The sequence below is a fragment of the Emys orbicularis genome, chromosome 18 (genome assembly GCF_028017835.1).
Source record: "Emys orbicularis isolate rEmyOrb1 chromosome 18, rEmyOrb1.hap1, whole genome shotgun sequence".
In the NCBI taxonomy this organism is placed as follows: Eukaryota; Metazoa; Chordata; order Testudines; family Emydidae; genus Emys; species Emys orbicularis.
The window spans coordinates 9,777,404-9,798,740 of NC_088700.1; the positions used below are offsets into that span (position 1 = coordinate 9,777,404).

General features: G+C 47.8%; 2 protein-coding genes across 4 annotated transcripts; both read right to left on the minus strand.

Annotated features, from left to right (window-relative positions):
- Positions 1 to 1,821: 1,821 nt before the first annotated feature.
- On the minus strand, positions 1,822 to 8,797 carry SURF6 (surfeit 6). Its single transcript, XM_065418875.1, has 5 exons — positions 8,747 to 8,797; positions 6,312 to 6,604; positions 5,567 to 5,821; positions 3,266 to 3,351; positions 1,822 to 2,567 (listed from the first exon to the last, which is right to left on the minus strand). The coding sequence occupies exons 2-5, from the start codon at positions 6,403 to 6,405 to the stop codon at positions 1,890 to 1,892; spliced, it is 1,113 nt and encodes a 370-aa protein (XP_065274947.1). The 5' UTR covers positions 6,406 to 6,604; positions 8,747 to 8,797; the 3' UTR covers positions 1,822 to 1,889.
- Positions 8,798 to 11,385: 2,588 nt separating this feature from the next.
- Positions 11,386 to 21,119, minus strand: MED22 (mediator complex subunit 22). Of its 3 annotated transcripts, none has more exons than XM_065418786.1 (5): positions 21,028 to 21,119; positions 20,312 to 20,454; positions 18,568 to 18,648; positions 17,725 to 17,933; positions 11,386 to 12,996 (listed from the first exon to the last, which is right to left on the minus strand). In XM_065418786.1, exons 2-5 carry the CDS (start codon positions 20,432 to 20,434, stop codon positions 12,804 to 12,806), a joined length of 606 nt encoding a protein of 201 aa, XP_065274858.1. In that variant the 5' UTR covers positions 20,435 to 20,454; positions 21,028 to 21,119; the 3' UTR covers positions 11,386 to 12,803. The 3 variants fall into 3 exon arrangements, with proteins under 3 accessions (XP_065274858.1, XP_065274856.1, XP_065274859.1); XM_065418784.1 differs by having other exon boundaries at positions 11,386 to 13,002; XM_065418787.1 differs by lacking the exon at positions 11,386 to 12,996 and having other exon boundaries at positions 17,292 to 17,933.
- Positions 21,120 to 21,337: the final 218 nt, after the last annotated feature.

The following is a 21,337-nucleotide window of genomic DNA, read 5'->3' on the forward strand; positions in this document are numbered from 1 at the left end:
GATTATATGTTTTTCTTTATTGGTTTGATTGATTATATTGTTTTATGTTTTTGTACTGAGTAATTTCAGTAAACATCACTTCATTATATTTAGCTGTAATGCAAAGAACCTACAGGCCTGTACCCTGTATGATTAGCTAGAGCAAGTTAGCAGAAGTATCTGTAACCTTTGGCATAGATAAATGGCCTACCAGTTACCCCTTTCAACTTTGACGAACTGAATGTGTTTACCAGAATTCTGGAACATGCCAGTAACCTCCAGGTACGCTGCAAGAACATGGAATTAACAGCTCAGGCCAAAGGTAACACGATTTGTTAGGGTATTCACAGTTTTGAGAATATTGTAAGATTTATCTGGGTGAGGAAATAAGATTTGAGCATGGTTGGGTAATGATATGAATATTCAGGATAGTGCCAGGACTCTATAGGAAGGGAAACCACCATGTGGGGGTTAGATCTTTTTCCTTGTCTTTGGCCTTGAGGCCTCTTTTGTTTGGGGTTTCAGCTCAGCTTTTGCAATATAGCTCAGCTACTTAACCCCTGAGCATGATCTCCACCATCTTGGGATTGAGGAACCCGGACCATTGAATTTATCAGGCAGGCCAGAGATGAGGCTGATCCTTTGTCTCCCACTCCCAGGTCCCCAAGGAAGGATGTGAGTATGCTAGTTTAAGTAGGTTGGTAAAGGGATGATACCACAAGGGTCTACAGAACTGTACTAGTGCTTTGTTGCTCGATGGTTTGGGGCGTTGATAATTCCTTTATTTTAATAAAATCTCTAAAGCCTGGCTTTGTCCTCAGTGTGAATGTCTTTGCCACATACCCCAAGGGGCCAGACAAAGTATTGAACTCGCTACATTCTCTAATTCTGTAGCCTGGTTTTGCAACAAGAACCTAAGTACTTCTAGTCAGATCATTGGCGAGCCTATAATAATAAATCAGCCCATAAAAATCAGGTTAACAGGTGGACTCCCCAAACTTGGCCATTTGATACATCATGGAAGTTCCACTCATTTTGTTTAAGGAAAATATATTTGCACTAGTACAAAAGAAAACAGAACTAGGTCTCTGCATTGCCATATGGAAAACCTGTGCTCCAGCTCTGGTATCTGTGGTCAGAGAGTGGCTACCAGGGAGCATTTTGCAGCTCTTTAAGAGCATGGCGCTATACACAGCTCTTTCCTTCCTTGCCATTGAGTTCACAATTTGCAACAGCCCCTTTTGGCACTGAAGAGGTAAGGCGGAATCAAAAATGAACTTCAACCTAAGCTCAGAACTGGAAACCGGGGAGGGGGTGTGCGTGGAGACCTGCAGCTGATGAATAAAGCTAGAAAGACCCGGTTGGGTGTGGAAGGCATCTTCTTAGCATATGTGCAACGTGCCTGAGCCGGCAGGTGACGGCTTCATCACTGAACTCGGTGTGCTGGTCGGATCATTAGCTTCCCCAGGCCGCATACTGACGGGAGCGCTACGTGAACGATGATCCATGCCCCCCATGGAAGGCATTAAGGGGGCTGAGCCAAACCTCAGAAGCCTGTATCAGAGGGCTAGTCAGCCGATACCTAGAATATAAATGTTCCATTCTGGGCATCATGAAGTTAGAAAAAGTAGAGCCCCCATCTTCCAAACTTAACATTAAGCAGCCAAGTAAACAGCTTGATTTTCAGAGGCACAACCAACCAACCCCAGGTCCAATGTTCAGCACCCCATAAAAAATCAGGCTGCATTATAAGTGCCTAAACATGGGTTAGGGTGGCTACGGGATAAATGGCACCAGGCGCAGGTATCAGAGCAGTTTTGTAAAACAGTTTATTAAGAGATCCCACAACAAGCCCCGTAAGTGCAGGCTGAGAGTCCATTTCCATGCCACCAACACTAGCAGCCCTAGTCTCATTTCACACCAGCTTTCTCCAAGTCCTCTGGCAAGATGCGGCCCTTCTTCCGGGCCTTGTCCTTCCTGCGCTCCACCTTGGCCACCTTCTTCTTCTGGATGTTCTTACGCCGCTTGTCCTGCCGCTGCTGCATCTTCTCTACCACATTTTCTGTCCTCTTCTCCCACTGCTTCTGGCGCTGGGCCTTGAGTTTCTCCTTGCGCTTCAGGGCAGCCTTCAGACGTTCCTCGTCATCGCGGATCTTGACGCCTTCTGCCTTGTAAAGGACGTTGGTCCATTTCATTTTATTTTCCAGCTCCTGGGCTTTCTTTTGGTCCTTGTCCTTCAGCTCCTCCAGTTTGCTCTTCCGGGCTTCCAGCCTGCTCAGCAGCTGCTTGTAGTTCTTGCCGGTCAGAGGGGTAAGGTTACCCTTCACTCTCTTCCTCTTCTCTCTCTTCTTCTCTGTCTTGCTCAGCTCCTCCTCCTCACAGACTTTGACCTGGTTGAAGATGATCCCAACCTTGCTCTCCTCCTTCGCTTGCTGCGGCTCCACAGCTGCAGCTGCCTCCTGGGCTCCCTTCTTCTCCATTTTCTCCTTCATCTTCAGTTCCTTTTTTCGGCGCCTCTTTCTCTCCTTCTCATACTTCCTTCGGCGCCTCTTCTCCAGCACAGCTGGCGATAGCTCTTTAGTGCCACCCTAAAGGAAAGGCCAGAAGAGGAAGAGAGGCGGTAAAGGGGTTGTACAGAATTTAGATATTACAGCTGAGATGACCACAACTCCCTTGATTTACATTTCCCATAAGTGCCTTAAACATTTACCATCTAAGGTTAGAAGTTATGGGCCTGACTTTCAGAGGTGCTGAGCACCCAGAACTCCAACTCCAGCTGTACATCCCAAATCTCAGCCTTCTGGGAGTCTCCTAACCTTCATCCGGCTTACATTTGTGAACAAGCTTCTCCCTTACTGTACCTGGCCTCAGACTATGTGGAGTCCACAGACCTTGGGGTTTCCTCAGCCCTTGATTCTGGCGCTGTTTCACCTCTCATGAGATTCCCACCACAGTGCTCCTCCTCTGGTCGGGTGGATGTTCTCCTCCAAGACTGGCCTGTATGAACTGGCTATTAAAGAGGTCTATCTAGTTTCTCTAGTCACTCTGGGCCATACACTACCCTCAACTCATGCACAAAACCCTGAATGACATCGATAGGAGTGTCCCCCAGGAGACAGCCCCAAACACATCACCTTCAATGAGAATGAATTCCCTTTACAGGTCACTTAGCGAGCTCTGGATATTGCAGGTTGGCCACCCAGTCCCTGTCTCCCAGCAACAAGCTGCACTGTGGGGGGAGGACGACGACCAACCAACCTATCCAATGAGTGGCTAATGCCCTTACCTGACCAGAGACTTCTTGTATCTTCTCATGTAACCTCTGACGCAAGATATTCACGGCAGAAAATGAACCGGGATCACTTTTTCCACCTGGTAAAAAAAGTGGGAGAATGAAGTAATTCACTTAGAATAAGGCACTAGCCACATAGGAAAGATCTTTGACAGTTTCCAGTGGGACCCAGGAAGGAAATGCAAGACACACTTTCCTCAGAAAATTGCATGGTGTCAAGTATCAGGGGGTAGCCGTGTTAGTCTGTATCCACAAAAACAACAACGAGTCCGGTGGCACCTTAAAGACTAAACAGATTTATTTGGGCATAAGTTTTCGTGGGTAAAAAAAAACAACCACTTCTTCAGATGCAACCTTATGCCCAAAATAAATCTGTTAGTCTTTAAGGTGCCACCGGATTCCTTGTTGTTTCCTCAGAAAGGAACATTTCTTTGGAATTGCCTCCCCTCCATCTCTAACACTACTCAAGGTGGTTGAACCCAGAAGAACGTTTTAGCACCATCCGGCAGCTGGTCAGTTTCTCTCTCATGCATTTAGTTCAGCTCTGACCCATCACACTTGCAAACACTACTGGGGAACGTCTAAACCCAGACAAAAGCCTTTTCATTGAAGAGTGAAAGGGGGCGGGGGGGAATCATGAAGACTCTCCTCTCTATTCATATGAAACGCGCCCTTTCAAACACAGGCCTGCTTTACACCTAAAAATTAGATTGACCTAGCTACATTGCTCAAATTTTACACTAACCCTCATTGTGGATGCAGCTAGGTCAACAAAAGAATTCTATTGATCTAGCCACCACCTCTCGGAGAGGTGGATTAACTACATCATCCACACTACAGCTTCACAGTGGCACAGTTGCGGCACCATAGCTGTGCAGCTGTAGTGCAGACCTACCCAAACTCCTCAATACATTAGGGCAGCATTTCAAACTGCGGTTCAGGAAGTTGCCTCTTTAACATTGGTGAAGCATCTGCAGAGTGACGTGGGGAGATCAGAGCAGCAAGGGCTGTAAGCAGCTTGGGGAGATTCCAGGGGGTGCCTGTAAATGAGAAGATATACTCCCAGGCAGTGAAAACAAAGAACCAAGCAACACAGCGGTCAAATTCAAGTGAGTTTATTTTCAGCCTCTCTCCTTAGCAACGTGTGAAAAAAAAAAATCACTTTTTCAGGTGACCAAGCACTCTAGTTGCTGCAGAGCAGGCGGGGCACTGGCCGGGGTGTCAGCCACACAACACTCTCTAGTTGATGAAGTGACCCACAATATGAAGAGTTTGAGAAGCGGTGATTTAAGGGATTTATGTTTCCAGAGAACCCACTACTAACCACCTTGTGACTCTGGGTGTGTGTCTCTCTCTCTCACACACACACACACACACACACACACACACACACACACACACACACACACACACACACACACACTTCACTTCACTTCACTTCACTTCACTTAGAACATTTAATGAGAAAAATATTGTATATGCCGCGGAAGGATTTCTAAGGGTTTTGCAAACTAAATATATTCAGTGTACCAGGGAAAGGCAGCTACCACTGGGTTGGAGAGCATCAACTATACTACACACTACAAAGGACTCCAGAAAAGGAAAATTTAAGCTAAATATCTGCTCCATGCAGAAAGAACTTTGTTGGGTTTTTTTAATCTCTTTCTTCCAGAAGATCCCCAAACACAGAACTCAAAATGACATGGGAAGGACAAGGGCTGAGTTCTACCCCATTAAGATCTAAACCATGGCTCCAGGGAATCTAGTTATTCCACAGTAGTGGTTTAGTCCATTAAACCATCCTGCTGTACAACACACGATCCACATTTCATTTCTCCCAATTGAGACAGTGAAAAATCAGTTACTCAGTTTCCATTTTGTCTAGAGTCCTACACGTGCTGTGGCAGTGTTTATTAGTTTAAGAACAACTGTTTGCATTGGAATTTAGATTTTTACAAATTCATGGAAATATTTCTGTCAATTATAGGATTTACAAAAAGCTTCTACAAAATTAGATTAGATCTGAACCGACAGTCTCTTTCCCCCCCTGCAGTTACAGACAGCTCTCCTTTGCACATCTCCAGTAAGTGTACCCAGCTGCAACATTACAACTTGCTTGTCTTGAACCTCACACCCAGTTTGCAGTCTGATCTGAGCAAAGGATAAACTCAATACTCGTGTATGGAGACTCGGAACAGTCTTCCCAGTCCCAGTTTGTTGGCGTGGGGAAGGAAGAAAGACAAGGCTCAGCTCAGCCAGATTTAGCCTGTGAATTGGCCATCCAAACCCTCTCACCTGTAGTTCCGTTCTCACTTTTGCTCACTGCTGTTCCAGTTGGAGCAGCTCTGCTCCCATTGGGCGCTGTCTGTTCGGCTGGAGTAGGTGTGTTAAGATTAGGTCCTGCCTGCTTAGCTGGAGCAGATTTGCTGGGATTGGGTCCTGCCTGCTTAGCTGGAGGGGCATCTGCCTTCTCAGCTTGCTTTCTAGGTTTCTTTCTCTTCTTTTTCTTCGGCTGGCTGCTAGCATCTCCAGACCCAGCTCGTTTGGAAGCTGAAAGGCACAGGAAAGGTTTAGAAAGTAATAGGACAGCTCTTTCTTCACTGTCCTCCTCACCAGCCACATATTACTGAAAATTAGGAGCCCAGCAACATACTGCATTTAATTTTAATGCTGACATAAGCCTCTCTTTAGTTATGGGATTTAGATTTTATCTATGTTCAAATGACAGACATTAGGAGAACCCAGCTACAGCCCAGTTGTGTCCTATGTCCCCGGTCCAACAACTATTTAAACACATGTATAATTTTATGCATATGAACAGCTGCACAGCAGTCCAGGGGGCTAATCACGTGAGTAATACTACAGATGTGCTTAAATGTTTGCAGGATCGGGGCCCACATTACAGTACGGTTTGGTTTTTACCTACCAAGTCGCACAGACCAGACGGCCTGATAACCATGCTATAAGCCAGGGTTTCTAGAGATCAGAAATTAGCATCAAGAAATGGAGTCTCGTTGCATAGGACAAATAGAAATAATACCGAATGTTCTTTTCCGTGGCTCCTGGACCTGCTGCACACAAATTTTCTTAGCTAAACTCTGCAGGTATGAGTCTTTGGTGGCCAGACTAGCCATGTCTAATCCAGGTCACCTGGCAACAGCAATAAAATACAGGAGAATCTACACAGTCGTGCCCCAGAATTAAGAGGGGTTCAATTCAAGCGATGATGTGCACCACACAAGTGTCTGTCCTTTGGAGCAGTGCCACCTGGGTGAGTGCCTGGGGGATCACCAGCACTGAATGAAGTCCATAGGCAACATCCATCGCCTTGCCCTAGATGTTGAAAAAAAGCTGGTTAATGAGAGACTGACAAGGGGTTTTATTTAATGCACAAAGAGAAACGTAACAATGTGGACTTGGGTAGCAACCTTATAACTGCACAGGGGGCAACACAGAAGAGAAGTGGGGGGGGGAGGGAGAACTGGAGGAGGGAGCTGCAGGGAAAAGGGGGGACAGTGGGGAGGGAGGGACAATAGAGGGTGCACGGGAGTGGGGCGGGGGGACAGCAGGGAAGGAGGGTCAAAAGAGGGGGCATGTGGGGTGGGTAGGACGACAGCGGGGATGGAGGGAGGGACAGTAGAGGGGGCTACAGGGGTGGGCGGAGGGTGAGCAGGGAGGAAGGGACAATAGAGGGGGCACAGGGTGGAAGGCTCAATAGAGGGGCACAGGGGATGGGCAGGGGACAGCGGGGAGGGAGGGGCAGTAGAAGGGACTATGGGGGTGGGCGGGGGGACAGCAGGGAGGGGGGACAATAGAGGGGGTTACAGGGTGGGCGGGGGAACAGCGGGGAGGGAGGGGCAATGGGGGGCACAGGGGAGGGAGGGGCAAGAGGGGGGGCAGGAGGACAGCAGGGAGGGAGGAGCAATAGAGGGGGTTACAGGGGTGGGCGGGGGGTGAGCAGGGAGGAAGGGACAATAGAGGGGGCACAGGGTGGAAGGCTCAATAGAGGGGCACAGGGGATGGGCAGGGGACAGCGGGGAGGGAGGGGCAGTAGAAGGGACTATGGGGGTGGGCGGGGGGACAGCAGGGAGGGGGGACAATAGAGGGGGTTACAGGGTGGGCGGGGGAACAGCGGGGAGGGAGGGGCAATGGGGGGCACAGGGGAGGGAGGGGCAAGAGGGGGGGCAGGAGGACAGCAGGGAGGGAGGAGCAATAGAGGGGGTTACAGGGGTGGGCGGGGGGACAGCGGAGAGGGAGGGACAATAGAGGGGGTTACGGGGGTGGGCGGAGGGACAGCTGGGAAGGAGGGGCAATAGAGGGGGTTACGGGGGTGGGCAGGGGGCACAGGGGAGGGAGGGGCAATGGGGGGCACAGGGGAGGGAGGGGCAATAGAGATGGTTACGGGGGTGGGGTGGGGGGACAGCAGGGAGGGAGGTGCAATAGGGGTGGTTACGGGGTTGGGCGGAGGGACAGCTAGGAGGGAGGGGCAATAGAGGGGGTTATGGGGGTGGGCGGGGGGGCACAGGGGAGGGAGGGGCAATAGAGGGGGTTACGGGGGTGGGCGGGGGGCACAGGGGAGGGAGGGGCAATAGAGGGGGTTACGGGGGTGGGGTGGGGGGACAGCAGGGAGGGAGGTGCAATAGGGGGGGTTACGGGGTTGGGCGGAGGGACAGCTGGGAGGGAGGGGCAATAGAGGGGGTTACGGGGGTGGGCGGGGGGCACAGGGGAGGGAGGGGCAATAGAGGGGGTTACGGGGGTGGGGTGGGGGGACAGCAGGGAGGGAGGTGCAATAGGGGGGGTTACGGGGTTGGGCGGAGGGACAGCTGGGAGGAAGGGGCAATAGAGGGGGTTATGGGGGTGGGCGGGGGGCACAGGGGAGGGAGGGGCAATAGAGGGGGTTACGGGGATGGGCGGGGGGGCACAGGGGAGGGAGGGGCAATAGAGGGGGTTACGGGGGTGGGCGGGGGGCACAGGGGAGGGAGGGGCAATAGAGGGGGTTACGGGGGTGGGGTGGGGGGACAGCAGGGAGGGAGGTGCAATTGAGGGGGTTACGGGGGTGGGCGGGGGGGCACAGGGGAGGGAGGGGCAATAGAGGGGGTTACGGGGGTGGGCGGGGGGCACAGGGGAGGGAGGGGCAATAGAGGGGGTTACGGGGGTGGGGTGGGGGGACAGCAGGGAGGGAGGTGCAATAGGGGGGGTTACGGGGTTGGGCGGAGGGACAGCTGGGAGGGAGGGGCAATTGAGGGGGTTACGGGGGTGGGCGGGGGGGCACAGGGGAGGGAGGGGCAATAGAGGGGGTTACGGGGGTGGGCGGGGGGCACAGGGGAGGGAGGGAAGGACAGTAGAAGGGGGCACGGGGGACAATGGGGGAAAGGGATTCCTGGGGGAGGGAGCAATAGGGGGGAGGACGAGGGCCGGGGCCTGCCGCCAGCTCCCAGACGCTCCCTGCCCGGGGATGGGCCCCCACAGCCTCACCCGCGCGCCACCGCCGCCTGCCAGCCGAGCCGAGGCCCCACATGGCCGGGCAGGCAGCGCTAGCCGAACGCAGAGCGCACCCTCGCTCCCCATTGGCAGAGGCGGCGAGGGGCGGGGCCCGAGGAGGAAGTGTGGCGCGCGCCTTGCCGGGGCTCGGGGTCCGGCTGCCTGACCTGCCGCGCGGGGGGGGGCGCGCGCAGCGAGGCGCGCACTCGTTGCAGTAGTGCCGCGAAGGGGGTTGCGGGCAGCTGGGAGAGGCTGTGCCTGTAGCACATGGCCTGCAGTTCCCCAGCTATATACCCCCCACGCTTCTCCCTCCCTCGGGGACTTCTGTGCCCGCTCTGCGCCGTGCCAGGATTAAAGCTGAATCTGTAAATCCCTTTGAACTCTCCCTTCTGTTGCAGCTGCGTCCAAATTAAAAAGTTCTGCAACCATTCGTGTGTGTGTCCCGGAGATTTCTCTGTCCCCTTGTCTACACACGGACATTAGCTGGCATGGCTATTCCAGAATAGCTCCTCACGTGCAGACTGGAGTCCAGAATAAAGTCACTTTTATCCCATAATAATTTTTCTGCTTTGTGCGTGAACTATTCCAGAATACAGTAATTTTTATTCCAGAATTGTGTCCACACCGGGAGCTATTGCTTTATTTCTGAGGCTCTCAAGTCATTTTACAAGTTCATTTCCCAGCCACCAAAATTCAACCACTTCTAGGCTGGGACAGCTGACATTGAACAGTTTACAACACAACATGGCAGTTAGGTAGGGTGAACAGATGTCCCAATATTATCGGGACCATCCCAATATTAGGAACTTTGTCTTATATATGCAATTATATCAGTCCCCCTGAAAAAAAAATGTCCTGATTTTTCACATGTGCTATCTGGTCATCCTCCAGTTAGGCCAGGGAGTGAGTTAAAACTACACAAGGAATTTTAGGGAGGCAGGATGTAATTATGCAACTGTAAATCGACTAAGATAGGTGTGGGTTGTGCAAACAACCTTATCCCTAATTTTGTTTAAACGGTCCTGGGAGTTATTTACCCTGAAATATTTTAAGCAAAACTCACACATCCTGATTCTAATGTACTTAACACAATACTGACAACTTCAAATGTACAAAAATCATGAGATTTTAAAAAATAATATACTTCAGGTTATTTGTATTTGCTTTCAGGTTTCCGAGTCTTTAGGTTTGACTGTAGGGTTAATTGAATGGGGTCACATTTTCACAGTAGAAACTTTTTCTTTTTAATGAAAGCTGAAATTCTCATTAAATCACGTGACTCCAGGAGTTTGGGCTTTGAGAAAAAACACTAAGTATTGCAGAACCTCTGCTAAAATCATGAGAGTTGGCAACGATAAATAAGCATAGCGAGAATATGTAACTAACTCTTCGTACAATGAGGCAGTAGATAATTCTGCTATATCCATCCAGGAAGTGCACCTGTAGCTTCCAGATGACCTAATGCACTGTGTACAAGATAACATACCATGTTTATCTTTTATGAATAAAGTACCGTAACCACTGCAATGAGCACTGTTGATTAATCACTATGCAAGAGTATTTCTATATGGTTTTGATTCCCCAAGCTGTAAATCCTGCTCCTCCAGTCCACATATTCACGCTCAATGCAGGTTAATGTCAGTGGAACATTAGCTTGAGTAAGGATTGCAAAACTGCATCCATAACAGTATTTTTACTTGTGACGAAGGGAGAGAGAAAAGGACTTTCTGGTAAGGACATGTTAGGGTAGCACTTGCAATGCAGCTTTACTGGTCTTTAGAAGTAAAATAATCTTGTGAGAATAGAAGTTACTCTCCCACTTAGCAAAGACCATAGTAGCCTTATTTGACATTTTAGCTGGATTCATGGCACTAAAGCAGTGCTCCTATTAAGAGCAGTACATGAGGTCGGTACAGGGAATCCTTCTCCCCAGGAATTATTTTGGACAGTGATCTTTTAGGTCAGGCATTTTAGTGGAGCCTAAGTGGGTTAGGATTCATGGGTGCCTTTCACTGGGAGTTGGGTGCCTAACTCTTGTTGGAAAACTCAGCCTTAGTTTCTCATAGCAAGATGTGAGGTGCGTGAAGCGTCCACAGCATCTAGCTGAGAGGTGACAAATAAGATCATAGAATATCAGGGTTGGAAGGGACCTCAGAAGGTCATCTAGTCCAACCCCCTGCTCAAAGCAGGACCAATCCCCAAACGGCCCCCTCAAGGATTGAACTCACAACCCTGGGTTTAGCAGGCCAATGCTCAAACCACTGAGCTAATGTTCTGCATGTTACCAGGATTTTGCAACAGAGATTTCACACCTGTGACCCTGAGATGTAACACACAGACCGAGTCAAACCACTGGCCTGCAATGTAGGTGAGAAAGCACAGCAATGTTTGAGAAAGTCCCTGGGCAGCTCCCCAGACAAGCCCCATGGACCTCCTGCTTCACCTTGCACGTTTCAGTTCAGCAATAATCAACCCTTCTGCAAAGCCCAACTTCAGTGTCAGTGGGAAGAGGCGCTGGAGTGGGGTTTTGCTTTGAACATTTGGGGAAAATGCTCTTCCCACTACATACACACACGTAAGATTCTCACGTCACCCTCCCCTTGCAGCTGATAACACACACTTTAAAAATTATACAAAACAAAGTTTGTTTTATTCAGCCATCTACTTACAAAATAAATGGGGGGGGGGGGGAACAACCCCAGAGAGAAGTGTGAAGCTACAGTAGAATACTGACCAGGGACTTAATTGCATTCTGGGTGCACCAGTAGTTCTGCAATGTTTAGACATTGATCTGTAATGGTTACATCCCATTTCAAATACTTTCTTTCAATTATACAAGTAGAATTAGCTTAAATGACTGAAAGGAGAAAGCTGTTTGCAGCGGTCCCAGGGTATGAGAGAGAAGGTGGGTGAGGTAATATTTTTTGTTGGACCAACTTCTGTTGGTGAAAGGGACAACGCTTTCAAGCTACATAGAGCTCTACTAAGGACAGTGACAGTTGAGTACCCACGTGCTGCTGTATAGCTTTGATTGAAGGACCAGAAATGGTTTCTTAAAAGGAAACTGCACAGAATGCTTCCTCTTAACTAAGAAACCAAAGAGCTTCTTAGCCATGAGCACCCATCAAACCCCAACTCTCGCCACTGTCTTTGATTAAACAGCCCTAATCACTGCCCAAAAATTAACTTCATAGCAGCTTCATCGACCATTTGACAGAAAAATGTACTCTGAGCACCCACTTGGGAGCCAGAGTCCTTAATTCTAATCCTGGCTCGGACACTGCCTCCATCTATAGCCTTGGGCAAGTCACTGCACTGCTGCCTCAGTTTCCCTTGCACTTCAATGGGAATAGTGTTTATGTCTGTGACAGGGGTGTTCTGGGGAGTCCAGGTAGCTTTAGCTCTCCCATCTCAGTAGTTTCTGAACACAAGGATTCAAGTTTGCAGAGCACCTTGAAGATGAAGAGTGTTATATACACGTACTGAGGAGGTTATTATTTTTGTAAACTACAGCAGAAGTCATTTTAGTGCCACCCCAGCCGAGGAAGAGGCTGAGAATACGGATATAGGAAGCACGCAAATGTTGATTAACTTGAGTCTCAGGAAGAAATAAATACTGAAAAAAAACCCACCCCAAACCTTGACCCACATTTCCTATTCAGAACCAGAATACACTCGATTCCTGCATAGCACAATAACATGTTCCCAACCCGGGATTCACATGGAAACAAACTCCATGCTCCTAATGGTCTCTACATGTAGTCATCATGTGGTTACATAAGACAAATCCTAGCTCAAAGTTGCTACAGCAGTCAATTTCCTATTGGCCTATTACTTCTACCATAGCCCTCTGGTAACACTTTCTCGGGCGTGGCTCAAGAGGTGAAGATGACACTGCTGATATCCAGTGAATGGCAGCAGCTGACCTGCAAACACAACTACAGTACATTATTCCGGGAGTGGGAGAAGGTTGGCTCAATGCAGCAGCTGGGAAGACTCCATCAGCTCAGCACGACTGGTCTGAGCGTGCTCAGCAGGCACGGCATTCTCTTCAGGAGTGCTCCGTCGGGCCTGCCCCGTGCCCGTTCACGTGAGGGTGCGATGGGGTTGAGCTCTGAGGGGCCGCAGTGCTCTGCTCGGCCGTGGCAGCTGCCAGAGGCATGGAGAGGCCTTCGGGGGAAAGCACGGCAGGGTCTTCTCTCCAGTAGGCTTCGCACAGAGGAAGATCATTGGTGTCACATAGACTGTAGCTTTCCAGAACAAGCCACCCCAGTAAGGAGAGACAGCAGGTGCAATCAGAGAGGGGAGGGGGGGGGAAAAAAGAGGGGAGGGGAGAAAGCAAGACAGAAGCAAAGCGTTAAGAAAATGGCAAAAGCGTCCATGGACATAATGTTTGTGGATTATAAACTTTATCATGAGTCTCATGACACTGATGTTCCCTAACAGGGCTCGGGCTGGTGTGTGATCTCACTGCCCTGGGAAGGATCAGGGGTCGTGTCATTGAAGCCAGCGGTGTTACTCCAGTTTGAAATTGGCATGTGGGTCCACTCTAATTCCCATTCAAGTCAAAGGAAAGACACCTGGGGCAAAATCCCAGCCTCATTAAAGTCAATGGTAAAACTCCCATTCACGTAAGTGAGGCCAGGATTTCATCCCTGGCAATTTCACTGAGAGTTAGATCTGGACCCAACTGAGAGGAGAATCAGGCCGTTTGGCCCTAATTTCGCTAGTGATTTAGGGTGCCCAGCTTAATACACTTGACCCTGATTTTTTAGAAAAGCGGAGTGTGCTCACACCTCCAGCTGCTGGGAGCTGCGAATACTGTGCACCTTTCACACTCAGGTCTAAGATCTAAAAACCAGCAGCCACTTTTAAAAGTTTGGGCTGTAAGTGTTTAGAGTCAGGATTATTCTTGATTTACCATGGGGCAAAAAACCCAAACAACTTCCCCTGCAAAAAAAAAAAAAAAAAGGACTAAGTTCTTTCAAGGAGCATTACTAGATTGTCACTGAATTGTTTGGAGGTCTGTATTTGTAAGATCAACATTCCATTATTTTTGTTGAGAACCAAAAAAACCCCAAAGCCCTTCTCCCCTGCTCTAGTGTTATGACTAATAGCTAAAAAAGTTGTGCGCCAAGAAAAGGACAATCGATTCTCATGCTGCAGGATCACTGTAGGGGTCAGGAAACCTCCCACCCCATCTCTAGCATTACCAGATTGGCAAAGATTTATGGGAGATTTATGCCTTCTCCTGCAGCATCTTTGGCCAGATTTTCAGAAGTGTTGATCACCTGCAGCTCCCATCAACTTCAACAGGAATTGTGTGTGCTCAGCTCTTCTGAAAAAGCAGGCGACGGTGGTTGACCACTGCAGGGTATAAGATTAGGTGGACCAGCAGGGTAAAACAATTATGACAAATCCTGTGTTCCTAAGCTAGTGGCTATCTCTTGTCCCTGTGTTGCCCTGGGTCCTGCTCTGAAGTCTGAGGTGGATGCACAGTGGCAGGGCTATAAATCAAAATAAAAATAGAGGGGAAAAATGCTGGAAGAGAGGAAGGAGCTGCCCATGCAAGAGACACCCAGAGACCGAAGTGAGTGCTGTAACAGGAAATAGCTTATGTTCAAAATAAAACAAACCCAAGAGGTCCAGGGATTTTCTTGTTTCTGTTTTATTTACCATTAATAGACTCAAATAGAGATTTATGGGAAATATTTTAAAAGTAAAATATATATAAAAAGAGACTAAACACTTTGAACTGAAGAGACGTGTCTAGCAGGTTGAACTCCAAACCCACCCTCCAGTCACCAAGGCACGCTCTCAGAGAGACAGGAGCGTGGACCAGGAATTCAGAGCTCCGGCCACAGGTGGCTGGATAAGGCAAGCTGGAGTGCCCGGGGCTACAGCTTTGGGGAATAAGCACATGAGGAGGTCACTGATTTAAAGCACTTGGTTTTTGGCAGTTACAGAGAATTCACCCAATGCCAAGTCAAATCATCTCTTTTCCAGCAGTCGCCCCGCTAGGTTTGCTAGAGAGAAGGGGTGGGCGTTTAGCATCTGGGGCTTTTGCACCATCACCAAGTGAGGTCCCTTCATTGGGGCATGAAGGCTTTTCAACCTATCCTTCAGTGCCTATGCAAAACAAGGCTGCCACTGAGGTATGCATGAAGGACTGCAGGACTGGGGCCTAATTAATCCTGAAACCACCAACCATTTCTCCTGGATCTCAGCCCCTCATGACTGGATCCCAGAGCACTAGGGTCTGGTGTCCAGCAGACCTCACACAGGAGGACTACTAAGAACTCTTCAGCCTAGCATCCGGGTGGAATACAGCTCTGGAAAGGAAGTGGGCATCTCTCCTTCTCCTCCCTCCCTTCCTTAACCCCCCCCCCCAAATTATATAGACCTCAAAATTTACACTACAGCTCTCCAGCCAGTAACCTGAAGTTCATAGTTGCCATGGGGCTCTGCAAGGCACCATCCAATCTCACAGTGGAGAGGACCCTGAGGCTTTGTTGGATGTGACCCCAAAGGAGAAGTTGGGAGGCGGATGCTAGGATTAAATGCTCCCCCAGGCCACACTATTGGGACCACGTGGGAAGGCACCTGCCTAGAACACAAAAGCACATGAGTTGCTTTGAAAGATTCTTGGCTTGCAAGTTTCCTCATGAAATCAGTATTTACTAGCAAAAACCCTACAGACATGCAGTATTTACCAGTATATGGGGCAAGAGTGTCTCCCAAACCCCTGGTACTGTGATGGGAGTGAGAATATGCCTTTCCAGGTGACACCTACCCAAAAGCACAGAGTCTAATTCTATAGTCCTCCCACAGACAAGCAGTGAAGTCAACAGGAGTTTTGTCTGCGCAAGGATTTGTGGGCCCTAGCAATACACAGGGACCAGTCAGAGGCTAACAGACTGGGTGCAGAGAACGCACGGCTCTGCAGCTTCACCCAAAGGGATGCCAGGAAACAACAACGTTTCAGGCGTTAAACTCTAAGCTCTAACTATTGGGGATGGTGAAAAGCCACCAACAGAAACCAGAGATTGGGAGAGCAATTTGGAACAGTGGTTGTGTGGAATCCTACTGTCCTGCTCCCACTGAAGTCAACTGCAAAGCTCCCATCAATTTAAGTGAGAGCAGGATCAGGCCACTATAGAACAAAATGATATGCCTGATCCTAGGCGATACAAGGAGTTGACAGCTACTAACCCCCAGCTGAGCTCTCAGAATCAGTTTCATGTCGCCCTCTCCAGGTATATACTGAGTCTTGCATTTACAGCCATTTAAACACCATTAACATCCTACAGCCATGTGTAGTTTAATACAAAATAGAAACCCCTTTCTCCACATCAGACAGTAAAATTCTGTTTAAAAAATCCTTTTGACTCTATAAAAGTACTTTGAATAAGCCACTTGTTGTGTCTATTTAAACACTCACATGTTTCTTTGGTGCAGAAATAAAGACTGCGTTAAATCTGTAGCCGATGGCACATGAAGGAGAAGGAAATAAGTGCTCAAGGACCAGTGGATGAAACATTAGGTGCAGCTACAGGACATGAAGCGTCATTAAAGAGACCATAGCTCTATAATCTAGGCAAGATTTCTCACCACATGAGCACTTCATATTAGAAACAGAATAAGACTGGATTGATTTGGTGCAATGAGGGGAGGGAGGGGACAAAACCCCCCTGCTCCTGCTTAGACAGTAGTTCTGCTAGGAATGATGGCTTAGTGCAGTTTCAGAGCTAGGTAGATAAGAGACCACACCAGCATGGTCAGAATCCATTGGTCCAAAGATTAAAATAACCATTTTAGAACCACAAAAGTGTACATGCCAGAGCGTCTGGTTACAATGTCACATACACACACCACAGGCTCACATTTGGGTCACCATAACCTCACACACCCCTGTTCGGCCAGCACAGCGGTGGATGTTGTCTATCAAGTGATGAAATAATAAAGTCCTGACCCAGTTAAGACCTGAATTTTTGTTTAGATCAGTCAGCATTGTGTAACCCTACTCAACTCCCTTTCCACTCATCTCCAAAATATTTACTGGGCCTCTCACTGTCCTAAGACATCTTTTTATAATTGTTGCGCTCCTTTTCCCAGCTATGAAAGGTAAGTTTTCTTAAAATAATGCATCAATTTTAAAGGGACGCTATTGGGCTAACATTTATTTCTAAAATACCTGCATTACCAGTAAATTATGGCCTGATTTTCAAAGTTCCAGTTGACTCGAGCATCTGTAACTAAACTTTTTTTTTTAATTCCCTAAAATAAAATCAGCTTATCAAAGCTTATTAAAAGTGAAAGAAGTTTAAAGAGCTAGTTTGCTTTTCACCATTTATGCTGTTGATTAACTTGTTGCACTTCACTGACCTTGGACAGTGCAACCGAACTAGTCACTTTCAGATCTGATTCTGGAAACTTTCATTTACTGGATCTCATTAACTAGCCACGTTGGGGGTTGCAACCATATTAGGAGAGAAAAAAAAGTTTGTATCCACCAGAACCTATGTTCTATTGAAAGTCTTTAAAAAGATTTCACAAAAGATACATTAGGGGTAGGTTTTACAAAAAACACACCAACCCTCTCACCCTGCTAGAGACAGAAAAATGCTGATTCTAAGCTACTTGATGATGTCCCTTTAGTTCATTTTAAATAGATTCCAGACAGTTGATGGTGGTGAGCTGCAAGGAATAGGCACGTTATGTAGTTAGGACACTTGTGAAAGAACTGGCACAGAAAAAGGCTCTTCCTCATACCAGCCTGACTGCTTAGCATCTCGATGGCTTGTTTTAGGTTGTAGAAGTTTGATCTAATTAAAAACAGGTGTGAATTTTAAGGGGAAATATCCATTTAGGCTTGTGTCTTAAGGACCATCTGCTCTCCTATCCTGTTTCTCTGAAAGGGCTGGAGACAAGAGGAGGCTTGTTAGTATGGGAGTCCATGGCCCTATTTGTACCTGGAAGAGTAATATTCTTCTTCTAGTTCGTACAGGTCAACGGAAATCTCATCCCTCAGCGAGATCAGCTTCTTGTCACACTCTTCCTGCACGCCCCGCAGCTGCTGGTTACGCTGGTTAATGGCTTCGTTCACGGAGGGGAAGTCATTGAGGATCAAGAACTGCTTCAGGTCGGACACAAGCTTCATCAGGGACTCGCCAGCTCGGACCTTGCAGGGTGGATAAAACATTAAGCAAACGGGACACAGAGTGACTTTGGGTCCTTTACCACGGGTCTGCAACATGATCTGCTGGGCTGCCCCCTCAACCCCCCGATACCAGACTTTGCAAGATGGGAGCAACTTGGCTAAAATGCTACCCAAAAGCCTGCAATACCAGAGAAAGAATGCATTAGCACAGTACAGTTGTCCATGTACACCAGGGGCACTATGCAACCTTCTGGCACTCTATGCACGAACAATGATGTTCTTTTGTTCCACTGGCAAGCACAGCCATCAGTAGTATAAACCCAGAACTATATGTTTTGGCACCACCCAAAGGCAAAAGAAGGTATTAACATTGCAAGCCAAGAGTAGGATTTCAGTCAGGGGCCTCACCAGTTACAACTGGGCAGCTCTAAAAGTGAAAGTTGATCAATTTGGGTCCCAACCCAAAGCGAAATCCAGAGCAAACAGAAAAAATCGCTCCCTTCCTTTGCACTGGGAAAGCCACCCAGTGATGATTACACCTCTCGCAGCAATTGACATTAGTATTCTGAGTGCTCCTCATGGATGCTGTAATGGACCACAGAGCACACAAGATCCGCTATGCAGCACGCCTGCTTGGCGCACAAGCTGTACTTACGATGTTGGCAGCTCTGACGTGCATCTCGTAGTTGTCCTGCTCGCTCTGGGTCGCTCGAGAGACTTGGGTTTCATCTTCAATCTAAAAATTAATTTAAAAAAGCCACATATCTTCAGCTCACCCAATATTCCTGCATCCCAGAAGAGGTTATTACTTTAAAGAATAGCTTGTTTCAGTTCAAACCACATATAAAAGGGGCTTGTGTCCCTGATCCCATCTAGTAGATGCTTTTGGTAGGATCAGGGTTAAGAGTGCACCATTTGTTGATCTCCCATCTCTTCCCTCATGTTAACCAATTGCTGTTCACCTCTCTGTTTTCCTTCAACGGTCTTCTTTGATTCTTCCCACCACTGATTTTCCAGCACTCCCAGCTTGTTTGATTGGACTGTTTTTTGAAAACTGAATAGCATAATTTGCAGCTGTTCACTAGTAACCTGCTAAAAATAACTGTTGAAAACTCAGGAGGCCAAATTTGGCATCAACCTACTCTCACCCCATGTAAAGCTATTAAAGCCTCATTGAAGAATAAGACCAATCTTGGCGTAGATGCAGAATAGATGCATAACTGCAGAATTTGACTCCAGGAAGTGAAAGCTTCAACTGCTGAATCTCTATGAGGCACCTAAATCTCACTGTTCAATTTTCAAATGCAGCCTTTTCCTGTGAGCTGGACTGGTATTTCTAGCCTTCAGGGTGTAATGATCATTCTGAGCAAAATTATTGGATCTACGTTTATATTTCAGCCCATGTTACCTTGCATAATTAGGATGCAAGTAGTCCCAGTGACCGGAAGATCAGCGTCTAAATTATAATCTTACATTTTTATGGTGCCTTTCATCCAAAGGGATCCCAGAGCACCTCAAAAAATTATAGACAAGGATCACTTTTCCCCAGCACTCAAAATGAGCCACCTCTGCTCTAGATTTCAGCTAGAGAGCTAATTAGTCTCTATTAGTTCATTACAAAACAAGGAGTCAGGTCAGAAATTCAGGAATTTTCTGATTATCTACAGCTATTTTCAGGATGAAGAGATCTATTCTTTTGTTCAGTGCGGTCAGGAAATCCCCATCTGCAATGTGTTGCCTTTTCCATAGTGGCTAATTGGCCTTTGCCTCACCCACCTCACCTTCTACATAAGGAAGCTGGTGTAAGAAGGTGGGGACTATGCTAGTTGGTCACTAGCCGGAGGATTGTTCTATATATTATAGGCTGGGAGAATGGTTAATAAGTCCAAGTAAAAAGGAGGAAGAAATATAGATACACTGATTTTGTAGTGACAAAGCAAGTTGACAAAGATTTAGGGACCCCACAGCTGTGAAGGTGTTACAAGCTGAAGGTTTTTAGGAGTCATCTCCAGGATGTAAACATCTGGGGTAAGAGTGTTTTGATATATAGTTGTTAAATGTGATGTTAGTGGAGGAAATTTGTTCCTTTAAGTGGTGCAGGAAACTGACTCTTCTCAGAGAGCTTGCCTAAATCTAACTGTGGAAAGGATTATTCTTTTGAGGGAATGTTCTATTTATGGGATATTTAAAAATAAATCAAGCTTTATATGACTTCCCACTTTTGTTCTGTTGTGTGCAGACACTTGCTCCCTTGTTTAGGATTAGAGGGACTCTAGTGGTTCTTCTAACTAATGGAAATAAAACTTGAGTGGGCTCTGGGATGGACTTCTATACCCACACCTCACTCTGACAGCTACCAAATGGGTACTGACTTCATTCGCCTCCTTTCAAATACCCACCTTAGCAGTCTTGATGATCTCTGTGAAGTTATCCATGATTGACTTGATGTCATCTTTCAGCCTCTTGTTGTAGGACTGTAGGAGGGTTTCTTTACTCTGAGGCAGGACTCGTTGTTGTGACATTGTGTTAAATTAGATTGGAACTGAAAGGCAGGAAAAGATAAAGCCTATTACAAGCCCCAGCCCAGGGGCTGCACAACATATTAAATCCTAATAATTCCAATCACAACATTACACCAGCCTATCTAAATGCTTCCTCTGAAACTCCTAATCTTACTAGGAGTCAAAACCACACAAAGCCAATCTCTTCTCCCTACTCTAACCAGTAAGGGCTGTAATTCTGCTCCCACTGACCAACAAGAGCAGGATTGGGCCATTATACAGTCTTAAATCTACACAACAGTTTAAACAAAAAAATCAGCGGAGGCAAATAGTTACTGACAGGGGCCGTAGGGAGAAGTTATGGGGGTCCACAACAGATATTTCCAGGCAGCATCCTCAGCAAACCAGCTCCCTGGGGACAGGAAAGAAGGTCCCCTAGCTAAGGCCTCTAGTACCTAGTAGCCTGCCTGATTGCTGGAGTGAGTGTTTCCACTACAGCACTGGAGGCACGACTGTGAATTAATTTACAGCCCTCTAGCAGGGTACATCCACCTGCAACCTGCCATGAAACAGCCACTGAGGGCAGTGCATGCTGCGGGTTCTGCTTTACTCACCTAGCTAGCTACACAGGCATTGCCAGTACCCAGCCACCTCCTTGGTGTCACCAGCACAGAGCACTGCTGCTCTCAGCCATGAGTCCTGGCTTCGCTGCAACCAACCACCTCTCAAGATCATCCCACCCGCCTCTCCTGGATTGGTCGCCTCTTCGCTGCTGGTTGGCTGCTGCGGATGCCAATCCTTTGCCCTGGGTTGGGACCTGTTTCAAGTAGAGTTGAGTGAGCAGGTTTTTTAAAGCAGCAGAGTGTGTATGTGTGTGTGTCCCTGACTTGCTGCTTGGTCAGACAAGAGTGTCTGCAGCCCCTG

Bases quoted from the DNA above. Each gene is read 5' to 3' on its own strand.
- SURF6 (XM_065418875.1), bottom strand. From the start codon at position 6,405: ATGGCTAGTCTGGCCACCAAAGACTCATACCTGCAGAGTTTAGCTAAG. The intron at 5,822-6,311 runs GTATTATTTCTA...TGTGCCTTTCAG, and splicing joins GCCACGGAAAAGAACATTCG to CTTCCAAACGAGCTGGGTCT. The intron at 3,352-5,566 runs GTGAGAGGGTTT...TTTTTTTACCAG, and splicing joins AAGTGAGAACGGAACTACAG to GTGGAAAAAGTGATCCCGGT.
- MED22 (XM_065418784.1), bottom strand. From the start codon at position 20,434: ATGTCACAACAACGAGTCCTGCCTCAGAGTAAAGAAACCCTCCTACAG. The intron at 18,649-20,311 runs GTGGGTATTTGA...ATTAATTTTTAG, and splicing joins AGATCATCAAGACTGCTAAG to ATTGAAGATGAAACCCAAGT. The intron at 17,934-18,567 runs GTAAGTACAGCT...CCACCCTGCAAG, and splicing joins ACGTCAGAGCTGCCAACATC to GTCCGAGCTGGCGAGTCCCT.